Here is an 18,878-nt window from a genome sequence, read left to right as displayed (position 1 = left end):
CTTCAGAGCTGCTACACTTCCCCCCCCCCCACTAAAATACATATACATACTTTTTTTTATTGTTCGCCTTGAGTTTAAGAACACTTTCTTTTCTTATTATATATAAAACTCATCTTTAATGCCATAACTACTCAAACAATTATGCATCTATAACGTATCATCGGCCTTTGTGAAAGACAACTGAAGCTCATGTTTCCAATTTTGTTTCACCATGGATGAAAGCTCTTTTAATTAGTGTTCCTTCCAGTTAAGCTAATATTGATTAATTATGGAGACTCGTATATCAAAAGTATTCTTAGCGTTAAATGCTATTATAACCAAACGTATGAGAATTTTTTTTCTGCAATATATTACACGCTTCTTTATTGTCAATACAATTTTTTTTTACGACACGACGGTGAGGAACTCTCGGAAAAATTGTGATTAGTTTTTAAACAGTGGCTAATAAATTAATAAAAAATTTTGGGTAAGGAATTGTTTAACGAGGTTTTTTTTAGCATGGTTCCAATTAGAGATAGGACAAATATTCGGCTGCTTTATTCGGTATTCGGCCATTTTGCGTAATATCCGGTTGGGTCGCATACTTACATACGTACTTTTCTATATATACATGCGGTTTTTGTTTTTATTGTTCACATCTTGAGTTTAAGAATATTTTATTTTCTAATTATGTAAAACTCATTTTTAATGCCATAACTTCTCAAACAATTATGAATCTATAAAGTATCATCACCCGTTGTGAAAGACAAATGAAGCCCATGTTCCCAATTTTGTTTCACCATGCATGAAAGTTCTTTTAATTAGTGTTCCTCCTAGTTAAGCTAATATTGATTAATTATGGACACTCTTATATCAAAAGTATTCTCTATAGCATTAAATGCTATCATAACAAACTTATGAAAAAAATTTCTGAAATGTATTACATGCTTTTGCATTGTTAATACAATATTTGTTTACGACACGACGGTGTGGAACTCTCGGAAAAATTGTGATTAATTTTTAAACAGTAGCTAATTAATTAATCAAAATTTTCGGGTAAGGAATTGCTTAACGAGCATTGAGTAGATCTTTTTAGCATGGTTCTAAAGCCGGTATTACACTATAAAAGTTTTAAAAGTTCTTTTATAAAACTTGAAAAGTGCAACCAATACACCGATAGGTTACATTCGAGCGAATGTAACCTATCGGCTTACTGGTTGTTGTTTTTTTTTTGAGTTTTCTAAAAGATCTTTTATCAAACTTATAGTGTAATCCCGGCCTAATTCAATACAACTATGTAGTTGCTATATGCACACAATACAGTGTATCCGGGCTAAAGGTATTTAAAAGTAATGGCGTATGCTGAGCATACCACATGTCCTTAATAATTATTAGTAAAGTGCTGCACCGTAGATAAGGAATTGCTCAAAGTTTTCTATCAAGATCACGCATGCTCACTATCTACCGCTGCTTTGATACGATTTTCGCAGGCGTTGCACTGTCTGGCAGCATTACGACGCCGTGGTCAGCTGAAGTTGGTTTCTGGTTTTTGTAGTTTTCCAACTTCAAATCTCAAATTCGATCCAATCTTCCATTTGGAAAAAGTATTCACGCATAGTACTTGATGCAGGAAAAATAAACTGCAGAGTTGGTTGCTTCAAAAATTGGAAAACATCATTTCGGAAGACGCGCAGCACTTCTAAAACACGTGTTAGGCATTTCTCAGAAATAAAATTAACGAGGGTACATAGCACATACGCGGCACATTCCGATATGCACCAATTCGTTAGAAGTTTCTCAAAGGAACGTTTACGAGGTACACGAGAGGTTTAGTAGCATGTGGACACCACAATATGGTACAGTGCGTGCTTAGGATAGCTGAATTTACATCAGTGACGTGTGTTGAATACTATGTACGAATGGAGGGGTGATGCATCCCACACACGATTTCAAATAGCGTCTGCTCAGATGCTATCAAACACTTGGCAAGAGATTGAATACCGTTTGGACATATGCAGAGTCACTGAGGATGATCACATTCAACTCTTTTAACCGGCAAATAAACTTAAGGAGTTGCCCTCTTTGATGCAACTCAAATTTATTACTAAACATGGATGGTTTTCTCAGTCAAGCAGTTAATTTTGTATACCTCTAGCCCGAACACCATGGAAAAATGGCTATTACATCTCTCACAACGCTTCAGTTAAACAATGTAGATTATGACGCCGATGAACAAAAGGTCATTCCTTGCAGGCTATAAAAAATTCTTGGTTCCTGAAATATATCATATGAGAAAACACGGATGCTTAATTAAAGGTCTTTTATCATCATGGAATAGAAGGCTCAATACGTCCCATTTTCGCAATGTCCTCAAACTTAACGATATTTTGCTTATTTTCAACATCACGTGGTTGGTGCTTCAGAATTTTCTAAATTATATTACGAAGTATCGTCTGAAAAAATGTACAAAAATTATATCTTTTATGAGAGACTTAACTTGGTAATTCAGAAGAAATATTATGCTGAATCTCAACTTGAAATATAAAAATCTCTTGTCCATATATTTTCATATACAGGGTGAAAACTTTAGTCCGTTTCATAGCAAATAACTCGTAAACCGTTGGCGAGAAACTTTCAATTAAGCCAAGTTATATTAACCATAAAAGTTTTTATAAAAATTCTTTAATAAAACTTGAAAAACTCAGCTAATACGTGTATCGGTTACATTCGAGGTAATGTAACCAATAGGCTTATTGGTAGTTTTTTCAAGTTTTCTAAAAGAACTTTTATCAAACTTTTATAGTGTAATCCCGGCCTTAGAAAAAGTATCCAAATAACATTTCCATGTAACTGATGTACCAAGTAACCAAGTAACCGATCCATTTATCTGAAAAAATAATTTTGAAGATCAATTTCACTACTTTCCAAAACTTTATGGGATACTTTTGTAAAAGGATGAGTTTTTTCAATGAAAAACAGAGAAATAACTCTATTTTGAAAACAATCACCTAAAATTTGATGAAGTATATATATTTCACTCCGCAACTAAATTTGGACATGTAAAATTGAATGTTGATGAGTGAATCACTCTGTATTTGCAAACACTTGTACAGGAACACAAAATTTATTTTTTCATACGGTACCCTTGTTCCCGAATTCCCAGTTACAAAGGTGTTGCCCTCTCTCTGCCTCTCTCTCCTGATCCCAACAAAAAAATTCCATGTTTATGTGTAATATTTACTGAAATATTTGAAATTAAAAAATCGCTAAAATTGAAAGAAAGAACGGCACATGAAGAGCCTAGAATAAGCTTCTTCGTTAATTTATGCCATAGTTTCCCAACCTTTTTTGCCTCATCGCCCCCTTCTTCAGAAATTTTTTCCTACCATCGCCCCCCCCACAACGAAATCTAACCCATAGGATCCTATGTTATACTCGTAGCTTCTACCGTCCCCCTGGAACATTCCATCGCCCCCCAGAGAGCATTAACGCCCACGTTGGGAATCACTGGTTTATGCGGTTCTTCCTCTCATTTTTGGTGCTTTTGAATTCAAATATCTCAGCCAATATTGCACTTAGAAAAAAAAAATTTGTGGGTTGGGAGAGGTGCTCAGAAGAAACGCGGCAACAACTTTCAATTGGAAGTTCGAAGACATCAGGATCGTATGAAAAATTAAATGTTGTAATTTGGTACAGATACGGCCCTTTGTAAAATAAGTGACATGTATTAGACGGGTGTGCTATTTTTGGATAATTTGTTTCTAATTAAAAGTATGTTCCTACAGCAGGAATTGCGAGTTATTTGAGGTGATAACACTGAAATGATAGCAACGATATTTCGCAAGTAACTTATACAGCACGTCTTAAGTAAGAATACATATCGCAAATTCCAAAAGTTCCATGCTGTATACTCGCACGTAGTAAAACAGCGGATTATTTTGCCTCTCTCCGCGAGGAGTAAAGTTTCAGTTGCGATTTAAAATGATCTAGGTTCTCACGGAAGTGCAGTATCCGGATGCAGGAAGAGCATGGAGAATAATCAAGACACAGTACGAAATATATCCGAAGCACACGGGACGTCCATCGTACCTATATATATTCAAAACTTGCCTCTCTCGAGCGTAGTTTCCTCTGAGACTTCTATCCTAGAGTTTAGATTTCCAACCCTTGTCGGATGCATGGTTTGAAACTGACACGGCACTTAAGAACGTGTCACGTAATCTTCAGAGAGACACGACGTATTGGTCAGAATACACAGAAAATGAAGCATTTTACTCCAGCGCTAAATTATAGGGAATACTGACTAAGTTCGAGAGTTATCTTCTCTAATAGTTATTCGAGATACAAACGGCTGAAATTTCTCATAAATTCAAGCCTGGATCGTTCAAAAAATAGTCGTTGCAAAAATAGTCGGCATTCAAAAATTATCTAATTTCACGAATAATAGGGAAAAATTATTGCTTGGTTACCATATTTTTCTCCACCACGAAAGAAAATCCATACTTAATAACGTATGTGATTGGAATACAGTCAAACTCGGTTATAACGACCTCTATTGTAACGACACCTCGGCTTCAACTAATTGGTTTTCCCGACTGATTCCCATAAAGAATGTTAATGAAACTTTCTTATAATGTCTATGAAAACGCAACGACTTCGGATATAACGACACATTTTTCGTCACTTTTGCTTATTTCTATGGCTTTTCTCCCAAGAAATTCCTAGAGTTAGAGCTGAGAATCGTTGATGAAGTTAATTTGCATAATTTGTAAACTGTGCTGTAATGTGTGAATATGACTACATTATTAATATTTCTCTCACATATTTGTCATGTTTCCAATTTTTTTCCCATATTTAGTACTATTACTATATCTCTCCAAAGATTATTTTAAAGCAATATATGACGATTCAGAACATTTTGGGTGAGAACTATCCCACATCTACGTTCAAACTTCCCCTGTTTTTCTTGTTCAAATATGGTCACTCTAACCATATTAGAATAGCAACTTTCCATATTAGAATAGCAACTTTCATACGCAGTAATTGTTTGCAATCCGATCAAATTTTTTGTCAAAAAGGTTTTTTGAAAACGTCAACCTCGGTTATAATGATGTTGAAGATTTTCTAAAATTTTGTCATTGTAACCGAGGAGGCGTTATAACCGAGACTTAATTTTCAGGACAGTTAATTACATGAAAAATGTAATCATTAAGTTTAAATTTCATTATGGCAATACTTTATCAAGAAAAATGTGGAAAATCTGGAGCATAAACACAAGACATCGCTAATTTTCGTCAGAATTGTTGTCAATTGTCAGTAAAATCGCCAATTATTGCTTATAAATGACACTTGGCAGAAAAGAGGGTGAACATTAATTTTTATACATAGTCATATGCATTCCAATATAATTTCTAAATAATGCAAATAATCTTCATCCAATTTTAGTAAAGATTATAAACTTATAAACTAAGATAAGTTCCTATTTTTATGGTGTTTCTTTTTGTGGTCGAACACGTTAAGCAAAAATGTCCTAAAACTTCATCGGGAAAAGCTATAAAATTTCAAGTAAAAACGACGCAAAATTTGTTTCTATATCCGAGGTCAATGCATTTCATCAACATTATAAGCAAGATTCATTAGCATTATTCTCTCTGGGAATCAGCCGGTACCACCAATAATTGACGTTTTAGCCATCGTTATTAGCGTCGTTACAGATGAGTTTGACCATATTTACTAACAGGAAAGAAGTATCAAATACACAAATGCAAACACAAAGGCCACAAAAGGCAAAATTCCCAACGAGGTGGCTGAGAAAAGATGCGCATTAAAAATATGGATGTCAAATATAACCAAAATACAGCAACCCAATATAAAAAAAAGTATATATCAGGAAAGAAAAGACTAATAATTACTAATAATTATGCAGAGTGAACGCGGCATTTTCTGCCAAATGAAAGGGGTTGATGGACGAGCCCAAGTAAAACATAAAACACCCCACCAACCCTGTCTTATCTCGAACCGTTTTCGAGTTATGGTGGATAATAGATTATGGACAAAAAATGCATCAAATCAGAAAAAAACCAGAATTTGGGAAGTGTCTGACAAACCTACAAACTAAGCACATATTTGAAAAGAACAGAAAAATTCCTGTGACACCAATTTCATTGAAATATCTGGATTTAATGGCGAGCTACAAGCGCTAAAAGATTGGCGAAGTTCAAAATCAAAACGTCACCAAAATTTTTCATCGCCAATTACGCAAACACTCCCTTCTAGCTCAATCTATCAAATTTATCAAAAACTTTTACATTCCACTAACTCTCGAAACAGCCTACAACAAACCATGTTCAGGACTATAAGGGCTTTTTCATCTCTGTGTACTCACTCGCCGCCCTGGCTCAGATTAAGACGCCTTCATATACATGTATAAAGGGGTTCTAGCTCAGATGGGGGCGTGGTTTGGGAGCTACTGCGTGACGATATTTTTTCAAAACAATAAATTCAAAACGATATTTTTTCATTCTTTTTTTCAAAATCATTAGAAAAATTGAAATATTCTGTATAAATGATCACACACACATCATAAAACTCCAATTTATGGGAACTTTATTTTGCGGCGAAGGAATATACCCTCTACCTTTCTTCCACTGCAAAATTAACCTGAAACGGACTATAGTTGCTTATTTTACTGTTTCAATTGAGTGACCTCTCATTTATGGTGGTGTTTTAGTTGCGCTTGTGTTGTTTTTATAATACTTTTTGTGATTCTCTTGTGAAAATGAGAAAAGTAAAAATGAGTTTTTGTGCGATATTATAGCAACGTGCAAGAACTATACTCGGAGAACTGAGAAACTTGGGATTCAAGTTACTTATCATAATTTTCCTAAAGACCACAGAAACTCGCAAAATATGGGTGTCCGAATGTAAGAGGCTCGATCAAGTAAACTGTAAGTACTCTCATATTTGCAGCAATCATTTTCGACCCAGTGATTATGAAGATGACCTGAAGAATTGCCTTCTAGGTTTACCTCAAAAAAGAAGATAAATCTATTTTAAGAGAATCACGATTGTGAATAAGAGACGAGTATGTTTGAATGCTTTGGACGCATATTATATCTAAGCCCTAAAGAGCCACATATGAAAACCACTGCGTTTTGTTTTTTTTTTTGTAATATTTGCTTACATTTTTAATATTAATTAATATTAATATTATATTAATATAATATATAATTAATGTACATTGCTCAAAACAAATAGGAGAGCAAGCAAAAAAGTGAAGAAAACCGTGCGAGACAGCCACGTATTGGCATACAATGGATAGTACACGCGTATTAATGCGCAATACAGAAAAAAGACGTAAAAAAATTTGGAATTGAGCTTTAATTCTCTGAAAATATAGAAAAAACATGAAAAGATGATTTAGGGCAACAATTTGGTCGCATGTAAACGATAAAAAAAAGTACTGTTTAGACATGATGCATGAGTTTTAATAGGGCGTGTGGTCTCCTCGAACAGCTAAGACTGCTGCACACCTGTTTGCCATGGATGCGATGAGGTTATCGATCAGACTTTGGGGAATACTGTTCCACTCCTCAAGAAGTGCAATCTGCAAGTCTCGCACAGTAACAGGCGGCCTTGGTCGCGCAGCAATGCGTCGTCCGAGCCTGTCCCAAACATGCTCGATTGGATTCAGGTCAGGAGAGCACGCTGGCCATTCCATACGCTGTATTGTTTCGGCTTCAAGCATGTTCTCCACCAGACGAGCTCTATGCGGTCGGGCATTATCATCCTGTAAAACAAAGGAATCTCCAATGGCTCCAGCGTAAGGGATGCCATGAGGTCGCAGTATCTCGTCTGCATACCTTCGGGCCGTCAAAGTGCCATTCCGAATGATATGCAGGTCCGTACGTCCGCCTATGCTGATTCCACCCCATACCATCCAACCAGCTCGTCTGTATTGTGACCTTTCACGAACGAATGCGGGGTTATTTCGAGTGCCCCTGTCCCTCCATACCAGAACACGTCGGGTGTCACACTCCAGACTGAATCGGGACTCGTCTGTAAACAGCACTTGGCTCCAATCATGTTGCTCCCAATCTCGATGTTCAGCAGCCCATCTTCTTCGGGCCGCACGGTGGCGTGGGGTCAACGGAATGCAGACCATTGGCCTACGTGCATAGAGCCCTCCCTCATGAAGCCGATTACGTACTGTTTGGCTGGACACCCTTCGTCCTGCTGCCAAGAGCAACCGTCTTTGCAGCTGCGTAGCATTCTCTGTTCTGCTTCGACGGGCTGTTAACCGTACATACCGGTCATCAGTTGCTGTAGTGGCGCGTGGCCGACCTTGCCCTGGTCGACGTCTAACATTTCCTGTTTCTTGGGATCGATTCCACAGTCTTGCAACAACACTTCTGGCGACTCCAACAGCGTCCGCGACACTACGTTGTGTTTGCCCGGATTCCAGTCTGCCTATAACACGCCATGCCATGGATTCCGGTAAATCACGTTGTTGAGACATTCTCAAGTCACCTTGTCTCAAAAAACAATACTGCGCAATCGAATTTCCCAGTTACGGCAGTAAAACAGACGTTTCTGCAACATCCCGATTTCTGCCCTTATCTCCTTTTTCTGGTTTTTGACGTCATGAACTTCGATTTGCATATGAAGTTTTCTTCTTCCGTTTCCTGCTAAGCTTTAAATTATGGATGATTCATTTTATGTTACTTATCGGTATGCATCTTTGCGTAATTTTGTTAAAACCATGTGCTCCCCTAATTGTTTTGAGCAGTGTATATATAAATGTATGTAATAATGTATATTTTTTTTATATTTGCTTTCCATGTTTTTATGTTGCAGTTGAATTGGTAATATAACGAAGTCAACACTTCTAAAACCTACAATTGATTCAAATGAAAATAACATTAGATAATTAAAAATTATAGAAAGTTCAAAAGAGATAACAAATTATTCGTCTCGAGTTGACTTTCAATTAAAATTAACTAACGTACGTGATTCAACTGAAAAGGAGCCGAGAAAAATATTCTCAGTGTGAAAGTTCCCTCACAAGCAAATGCAAAATTTCTTATTTTAAATGTTTAAATGGTTGGACGAAGCGAACCGATAAATATAAAAATGCTAATAACAGTAAGCGAAAAAATAATTTTGAGAAGAATTCAATAAAATGGGCAGTGCGGCGATTGCAAACTATTGTAATTATCAGGGTAGCAAAGCGGGCGCACTCTCGGTTCTGCTTGATCAATGACGTCGGGCATGACGTCATATGGTTCCAATGATGCCAGCGCCCCATGAGACAGCCCTTATTACATAGCCCTGATTGGTATTCTGGTTCAGGAGAAATTTAGTCTTTTGTTTGCAATACATCATTGAAATCTGTGTTCGTCGAAGTAATTTTAGGTTTTGGCGACATTTCGATTTTTCACTTCACCAATCTCTCAGTGCTTGAAGCTCGCCATTAAATACAGATAGATATTTATTGATAGAGGTAGCGTCACCCAAAAGGATTTTTTTCTGCAACATCAAATTGTCACCAAAATTTGTATCTACCAATTCCGAATTTTCGCCGAATATCTACTTCGATAAACGCTGATTTCAGTGATGAATTGCAAACAAAAGACTGAATTTCTCCTGAACTGGAACACCTATGTGCTCTGTTGTATGTTCTTTCTAAAGCTGGTGGAATGACCAAGTTTTTGGTAAATTTTATTGATTGCAGCTAGAAAAGTGTTTGCGTAATTAGCGATGTAACATTTTAGCGACAATTTAATTTTGAACTTTGACAATCTTTCAGCGCTTCTAGCTCACCATTAAATCCCGATATTTCAATGAAATTTGTGTCACTTTGAAGAATTTTTTCTTCTCTTTCTAAACATGAGCATAGTTTAAGAGAGAGAGTAAGTCTCTCACAAATTAAGGTTTTTTTTTCAGACTTGATGCTTTATTCCCATAATCAATTATCCACCATAACTTGAAAACGGTCCGGATAGGACAGGGTTAGTAGGTTGTTTCATGTTCCACTTGGGCTCGTCTATCACCCCCTTTCGTTTGGCAGAACATGTCATGTTCACCCTATATAATAATACACTGCCCATAAAAAAAGATTATGGTTGTCTCGATTTATCCCACTTGGTTATCGTATTTCTTTTTAAACGTGTCAATTTTGTTAGAATTCATGACCCTAGGGAATAAACTATTTCATTTATTCACAACCCAATTAGAGAAAATTTCCCGGTGACACCACAACCTTAAATTGTCACTTACCAATCGATATTGGTGTCCCCTTGTCGAAGCAGTTTATTGACGGTGTTTTAATAACTCATGGTGTATCCTATCCTTCCCTTTGAAAATTTTAAACACTTCGATCATATCCCCCCCCCCTCCCCCAACACCTGCGTTCTTCCAATGTAAACATATTCAGAAAATGAAGTCTCTCTTTATAACTCAAGCCCAGTCCAAGCTGATAACTCAAGCTGGACGGAATGTAATATCTTGGATCCCATCAACGAAAATAATTATTGTGTTGGTGTGCTTATTGTGTATCCGTCTGCGTGTATTTTGTGAAGAGGAAGGACACCGTGGATAGCTCTGACTCTTGTGGGTCTCATACTAAATTTTTCTAGTGAAAAAGTGTTTGTAGCGATTTTGGACTTTACCATTGGGTTAACACTAGTGCCGGAATACGTGAGTACTTTTAGATTCCAGGGTCTATAATTTTAATTTTTCAATGACGACCCCACATTTTTTCACTGCCTTGTTGTCGGCCAGACTTGCGTCCCTGCACCTTCTCAACCAAGTCAATGTCTCAAAAACTTACAGCGTACTCCAATCCAGGATGAACTAAGCCTCGGAAAAGCGGAAGAATGACTTTAGGAGAAGGCGAAGAGACGTCTTTATGAATGAAACTGAGCATTCTACTCGCTTTTTTGACAACTGCTGAATAATATTCAGAAAGTCTAGGCCATCGTCAATGAGAATTCCCAAATTGGTGACCCTACTTTCAGTTACATAAGAAGGGAATCGGAACTAAAGAAAATATATAATACGTATATCTCCACCCTGAAAAAATGTATTTGAAACAAACACAATTGTAGTCATCTCAAGTATGAGCTCGTAGCAATAAGTCTCTCCAATCTTGATAATACTGTGTGCGTGCGTGTGTGTGTGTGTGTTTTCTTTTGTTCCTAGTTTGATGGTGTTTCTTTTTGGGCTTGAGCATTTTGATTAAAAAAAATTATCAACCTAAAAACTTTATTGGGAAAACGCTATAAAAACGAAAGCAAAATCGACGAGAACTGTGCCGTTATATCCAAGGTCCTTGCATTTTCATCGGCACAATAAGCAAGGTTCATTAACATTATTCTCTATGGAAGTAAGCCGGGACCACGAATTTTTAACGTTATTGGTGTCGTTACAACCAAGTTTGACTGTATGTACTTCTAGCAAACAAGTATCAGTTGCACAAGAAGGCAGTCGGAACTAAAAGAAAATGTATAATACGTGTATCCTTAAAAAAAAAGGTATTTGAAACACAAACAAAATTGTACTCATCTCAAGTATGAGCACGTAGCAATAAGTCTCTCCATTCTTGATGTACTGTATGTGTGGTTTTTTTTTGTTTTCCTTTTGTTCCTAGTTTGATGGTGTTTCTTTTTGTGCTCGAACATGTTGAGCAAAGAGGCTTATCGACCTAAAGACTTGAACGATTCAGTACTTGATGTGTTCCCTCCTTTATTTTATTTTTTATATCTTCCGAGTCGGAAAGAAGCAAAAGAAAAATCGCATAGCTTCGTTCGATTTTCTTATTCCGCTTCCTTTACCTACTCTTGTGGAATTATCCTTTTTTTGTCTCGCGTTTCGTATTAATTTCTTTTGATCTGCATTCCTATCTATATCTAGAATTTTTGTATTTTTTTTATCCATCTCCTTATTTATGTATTAGACCATAAACAATCTCGAGATACCGCAGATTATTTGTATATTATACCTTAAAATAATATTACGTCGGAGACTTTCTTATTTTCACAGCAATAATAATACCAAACCCATATTTATTGATGAAAGTTCGTCTCTTTTGTTTTGTTTTTTAACGTTGCGTGATTTTTATTGAAATAAACCCATGTTTTATCGATTTAATATGAATAAAATATTTTTGTATTGATTTTCAATGATCCGATACTGTTTTTGGACGCCTGGTTTGATTATTGGTTTGAAGAAGTAAAAATGAAAATAAAAATGAAATAAATTTTTGGCTATTTTTGGAACTAATTTTTTATTTTTTCTAACCTGAGAACTAATTTTGTTTAATTAAGAATTCGTTGTTTTAAAAATTTTTATTTTTAGCGGACAAGAAACGTCCAAAATTAAGAATTATGTTTCTCTAATGTTTTCAGCTAATTTGTTTTTAAATAATCCAAGCACACACAATAAATGCATTTTGTGTGTGTCGTGAGAGCGACACTCATTTATTACATCTTACATTATTACACTTGGCTTTCATTCCCCTTAGTTTATACTGAATGGCACCCAGGCATTAAAACATAGGTGTAAATATCATTCCGTTCCCACGGTTCAATTGGCCAATCAAATTAGAGCTTTTTTTTATAACGTAGGGATGTCTCTTGGTTTCTGTAACTTCTTTTGCGTCTGCTTTGCGTGTGTAAGTGTTCGCGCATAAGTAGTTTGTAACTCCCCTTGTAGGAAAAATAGATGGCGAACAAAGTGAAAATTTGCTGCCTAGCAGTAGAGTGGTTAGGGAGCTAGCCTCTGATTGTGCAGGTCTGAGTTCGAATCCTGGTTCGGGCCTGCATGTCCACTAACAAATTCTCTGGGCATACGGATCTCTTGGGAATACGTGAGGGTCACGTTATTATTATTATTACGGGTCATAAGATAGGAAAAAGTGATTTTATTTACGACACAACTCAGCGCTTCAAAGATTGAACAATACCAAATTTTCCTGAGATGATCGGCCAGGTTCGTGTTTTGTCCAGAAAGAAAAAACTTCACTGTGTGTTGCCAACGTATACCTGAGAATGTACTTCCAAATTACGCCACAGTTTGTCGCCAACAACTTTAGGCAATCGTTCATAACATAGGATGAATAATAGAAGCACAGAAAGAAACGATATAGTGGAATTTTTCATCTCTTTACGAAGCGGTATTTCTGGTCGAATCATCTACCTAAACTCGCTTTGTGTGATTCCTTTCTGTGATAATTATAGCAAAAAAACCGAAGCAAAATTATGCAAACATTGCCCAAAAACACTTGAAGTGAAGGACGCGCTAGCATATAAAATCGAATATAACACCATTTATATCAGAAATTTACGTTTATTTTGACTTTTACCCGAGTTCCCAAAATTTTTGGAGCGGACACCTTTTTGACAAGAATTTTATCGGCAATCCTCCCTCCCATCTGTTATTTTGAGTTTTATTAAAAATAAAGTAGCAACTGCCCCGTGATTTTTTATCAAATAGTTTTATTTACTTGTTTCTTACTGTTCCTGGCCATTGACACCCTATCAGAAAGGGCAGCTGTTAAAAAACCTTTCGGAAATCATCCTTTTTAATTGAATCGTCAGTTTTAACCCTTAAATTCGTAGCTTTGCATTATATGCAAAGGGTCCTTTAGACGTTCATTACTGCAGTCAGTTTGAAGACAAAAAATCAGAATTGACTTTATACATAAGCTGAGGTAATTTTCTTTCCATTTTATATCTTGAATTTGCTGTTAAATGTCCCAATTAACGACAACAACTCTTTGTTTGTTGCAGAGCATATGTATCCGTGATTTCGATAATTTGTTAAAATGTTTTGTTTGCATTTCTTTTTTTTTACCTTGAAGTTTGCGACCAGAATTCTTTTTCTTACTGTAGTTTAATCACAAAAAGGTAGTTGTATATTTGTAATGTAATATTCCTTCAGAACATTTATTTTTTTGGGCAATTTTTGAGGCTCTATACGGCCTCTTTAAGGCCCTGTATAAGCAGTACAATTCGAGATAAAAAAATTTAATGATTTTTTAGGCTTTCTATACGTTTACTATGAAAAAAAATTATCAGCTCGAAAAAAAATTGAGCATTTAAGGGTTAAGAAAGGATTAAGTCCAAAAATCAAGTTTTTGAGAAATCGAAAAAACTATGAGTAGTACTTTAACTTCTTAAATCGTTTGCTTTTTCTATGTCCTATATCTGCCTTTGGGAACTGGTCTTTGGTTTTTTCTTACCAGTAACGTGTAGAGCGAAGCTTGGAAATATTTTAATGTACAAAAAATAATTTTATCATTTTTGGTCTTTATTCCTTTCTTCAAACTGATTACTCAATTGTCAGTTGTGTGCTTTACTTTTGGATACTGAATGGCTAAATGGATATTAACTAGCTCAGCAAAGGCTTAAGATGTTCATTAGGTTTGACATATTTTTATTTACGTAGGAAGATGAAAATGAATTTCTTATAATAAAATGTTTTTATGTTGGAAAATTTTTCCCAACCACCCCCCCCCCCTCCAGTTAATTAACGTGACATATACTTTGAGAACCACTGATCTAATCCTCTGGCACTGCTCCCCACTGTAGGGGGATAGCACTGCAATAAATTAACCTGTAGCGATACGTTTATACTATAGTGGTTCTACTCAGCGATCAAACCTTTAAACGTAATAGCAAATGTCATAAAAATTTTAAAAACAAAACTTAACGACATTCAAAGACATTCTTGTTTTGAACTTTTTTATGGCAATACATTCAAATACATCATTTTTAAAGCGAATATTCTGTCATTTCTCGATTAACACTCTGAAACACATTTTATTCAATATTATCCTCTTCACTACCTCATTTTTAACGGTTTTAAATGGTTTTTAATGATTTTTGTTTCAAGTTAAGATATGAAGTACACATATGTGTACCTAACTCAAATAGTCCTAATAAAGATATCGACCCAAATTAATTAATTAATTAAAAAAGAATTCTTATCAGAGGGCATTTGATATACAATTTTAAAAAATTTAATAGTCAGTTTTGGTTCAGGTGGGAAGAAGTTATTAACAAATTTCTCTGAATTTGTGCATGAATTTTTATAATTTCGGCTCTCTTCACGCCCATGTAGAGACTGTTATATATTGTACAGAAATAATAATTGTGTATTTAATACCCACTTTGATCTAAAACTTTGAGATTTCACCAAATCTGCATATCAATAGTTTTAAGAATGATCATGAATTTTATTTATAATCAACATCTCTCTCTATAATTAATTCACACCTCAAAAGAAACCGCTATTTTTATAAAACTCTTCACATCTACTAATCGTATCGCTTTTTTTCCTAGTTTAGACGTTAAAAAAAACAAAATACAATTTCAAGTGTTTTCCGATGTTAGATCCGATGAGGCTGTCATAGTTACGCGAAGTCTAATTATCGGAATTATTTTTTTTCCTTCTTACTGAATCTCGTTACAACGAATCATTAAAGAAACCGATGGCAAAAGTTCCGGAATGTTCCAGAAAATTCAATTCCTAGTTCGTATTTTATTGTTCTTTTTCTTCCCCCGAACAAATAGAACTGCCGAATAAATTCTTTAATAAACCCTTGAAAACATTAAACGGTATTTGAAAGAAAAAATATTTCCCTTAAATATTAATTTTTTTCAGTTTTGTAGCATCTGTTGTATTTGTAATACATTTCTGATTTTACGTATTACTACTTGATGGAAAATCGTGGAGGAAAATTAAAAAAATATATTATAAAATTACATTTTAATGGTGCAGATTTTGGAGAGAAAAAATTTTGTATGAATCCATTTTGTTTATCATTAGTGTTAGTTAATAGGGTGCTTTTTATTTTCCTCTTACGAGGTGCCTGCCATTCATTGAACCTTTGGCGATGAACCAAATTTTCTTCTTGAGCCTCACACGACCGTATAATATCTTTTATTGTATGAAGTAAGCATTAATTTTATAGCTGTGTCGAAATGGTGAAAACGAAAATGTGTTTTGTAAGGCTTTTCCCGGTGTTTTTATATACCATCCGTTAATTCTCTCGTGTGAATCGTCATGCTTCTCCATGTAATAAACCAAACTTGTTTTTCCCTTCATCAAATCAATTCCATGGTGTAGCCAACAGTGATAATAGCGACACAAGATGAATACATTTTCAAGTCTTCAAAGCATGAAATACTTTTGGCACAAGAATTTTTAATTGAATCGGTGAGAATAAGAACAGTACAATGCCGAATTCCGCCTTTTATTTGTTTTTGTTTTTTTTATGAATCGGTTCAATAAAATGTAGATCTAAACACTGATCTTAAAAGCAGTACTATACCAGTTCCCTTTCATTGGCAAAGTCAGCTTACTTGCCTACACAATTTTGACACTTACAACTTGATTATCCCGAACTGAGAACTTCACACTAGTTCCGTTCTTTTTATACAAATACAAAGACCACAACAGACAAGATACCCAACGAGGTGGCTGAAAAAAGATGCCCATAAAAATATAGATGTGAAATATAACCAAAATAAAGCAACCAAATTTAAGAGTATGTCACAAAAGAAAAAAAACGAATAATTAATACTATATACACTGCCCATAAAAAAGATTATCGTTGTCTTAATTCTAAGTATGATTCTAACCGATTCAATTATTGGTAAAGTCAGCTTACTTGCCTACACAATTTTGAAACTTAAAACTTGATTATCTCGAATTGAGAATTTCGGACTAGTATACTGTTCTTCTTCTCACCGATCCGATTATTATGTTTCAAGTAACGCGTGCTTATCTTTTTTAAATATCCATTAAGGAAATCTCCATTTACCAGAAGGTACAAAAATACAAGAGAAAATTAATTTAAATTTTAAAATAATTTTACGTTCTTGAACTTCGGTTAGTGTCCGATTAAAATGTAAATTATATTTTAAATCTTTCCAATACTATACCATAGGAAATCGACCTATAATGAGTGTTATCATCTCTCTTTCTCGGTAATATATGTACAACAATGATAATATAATGATCACAGAAAAGAATAACAACTTACAAGCAGAATCAAGATCCTTGGGAAACTGGGCCACATGTCCAACATCTCTTATAACACGAGCGCCAGTTGATGTTACGGTCTTCACACACACGCCACGAAACAATTCCTCGTGCACATGTCCACACATTGAAGAGAAGCGACCGCTTTGTGTGGTGGACTTACTACTAGTCTTTAGAGTTTCGTTATGCCAGACCCTAATATTGGGGAAGAGATATCCGTGCTTTATAAATGAATGCCAAGTTCTCGAGTACGGTCGCCATGGAAAAGGCGCCAAACCGGGAAAGCTCCTGTCATCCATATACATCATCCGTTTTTAGGAAACGAAGAAGTCCAATTCAAAGATGCTCCAGATTTCCAGAAACAGATCCGGGACACTTAAGTAACAATTCATTCGGAAATGTATTGTAAGGAATAGATACAGTTTTTAAGAAGTAGGAAAACACACTAAATCTCTTCAGTTACTGAGAAATGCCATCATTTCTAAAATAAATTTGAATGTTAACAGCTTATTTAAATTATCATCCAATTTACTCGAGTGAACAAATCACAAAAATTACTTACCAAAAGTACAAAATCCCTTCATATATATAAAGTGATATAAAATGCATTCTCAAGTGGCACTCTGCGGAATGAGAAAAAATATATCGTTGTAGAGGGGCTGTCGTAATATCGGGAGGTAGAATTACCATCACCTATGCTGTTGTATGCATCTCTTCTGAATTCACATTGTTAGTACTATCACATTTATGAATGAATTTTATTCACAGCAAAACTAAGAAATTTCTGAAAATGAAATAAAGCTACCATCACCCAAACATCATGAAGAAAAATTACACTTGTTGGATGCTATTAATTATAGTTTCATTAATTCCTGATTCACAATTGAGACTTTAAAAATTAAAAACTCATGAGCTTGAATGTTTACTTCTATTAATTATTCAAAATTATCTTGCTATAACAAGAAATACTACACTATTCATTCAAAATTAATTAAAATCAAATCTAGCAATTCTGACCGCTGAAACGACTCGAACATTTGTTCCAAAATATCGAATTTTGAAGTTATTGAAAACGCAAACATTAAACATTTCTCATAACGATATTAAATATAAAACTCACTTAATACGGAGGTATTAAAATTTTAATTGGTTGCATGTCTTCCATTAAAAGCGGTATCTCAACACGTCTCGACAGAATTTGGGTAAATAAACATCCAACCCATATCGACATTATTAACAATTCACAAAATCGTGGATATATTTTACAAATATTGAACATCTTAGGAATTATATATATTTGATAGTTTACACAAGACTCTGAATATATTTGAATAATTGTGGAAATAATTACATAAAGTCGAGATGGAGAGTGTCTAGTCGAATATATACCTTCATCACATGCAATCAGGGATTCACTTAAAACCACCGCTAAATAATTTAAGTTTTGCTCAGTAATATTGAAAGAAATATTAAGAAATTCACAATTTTTTTAGAGCTTCGAAAATAACAATTACTGAATCTATTATTTCAAACATACAAAACGTTTCTCCGCGCATTCAAGTAAATATGTTAATTATCTAAAAAATTTAAAACTTGCTGTCATAACTACATATTCAAAGTTAAAAATTTTAAAATAACATTAAAAATTAAAACTTTTGAAATAACATTAAAAATTAAAACTTTTGAAATAACATTAAAAATTAAAACTTTTGAAATAACATTAAAAATTAAAACTTTTGAAATAACATTAAAAATTAAAACTTTTGAAATAACATTAAAAATTAAAACTTTTGAAATAACATTAAAAATTAAAACTTTTGAAATAACATTAAAAATTAAAACTTTTGAAA

General features: G+C 34.6%; 1 protein-coding gene across 1 annotated transcript in view; it reads right to left on the bottom strand.

Annotated features, from left to right (window-relative positions):
- Nucleotides 1-17,225, bottom strand: part of LOC149065573 (metalloprotease TIKI2-like) — a 332,971-nt gene extending 315,746 nt beyond the window's left edge. Inside the window, exon 1 of the mRNA XM_089253920.1 lies at nucleotides 17,030-17,225. Coding sequence (XP_089110046.1) covers nucleotides 17,030-17,074 — 45 coding nt within the window. The 5' untranslated portion in view covers nucleotides 17,075-17,225. The remainder of the gene's footprint in view (nucleotides 1-17,029) is intronic.
- Between the last annotated feature and the right edge of the window lie 1,653 nt (nucleotides 17,226-18,878).

The sequence above is a fragment of the Pholcus phalangioides genome, unplaced genomic scaffold (genome assembly GCF_987345545.1).
Source record: "Pholcus phalangioides strain wild (caught in Gottingen) unplaced genomic scaffold, Ppha-v1.0 ptg000039l_1, whole genome shotgun sequence".
Lineage (NCBI taxonomy): Eukaryota > Metazoa > Arthropoda > Arachnida > Araneae > Pholcidae > Pholcus > Pholcus phalangioides.
The sequence above is the reverse complement of the archived record's forward strand: the minus strand, read 5'-3'. Positions and strand labels throughout refer to the sequence as shown.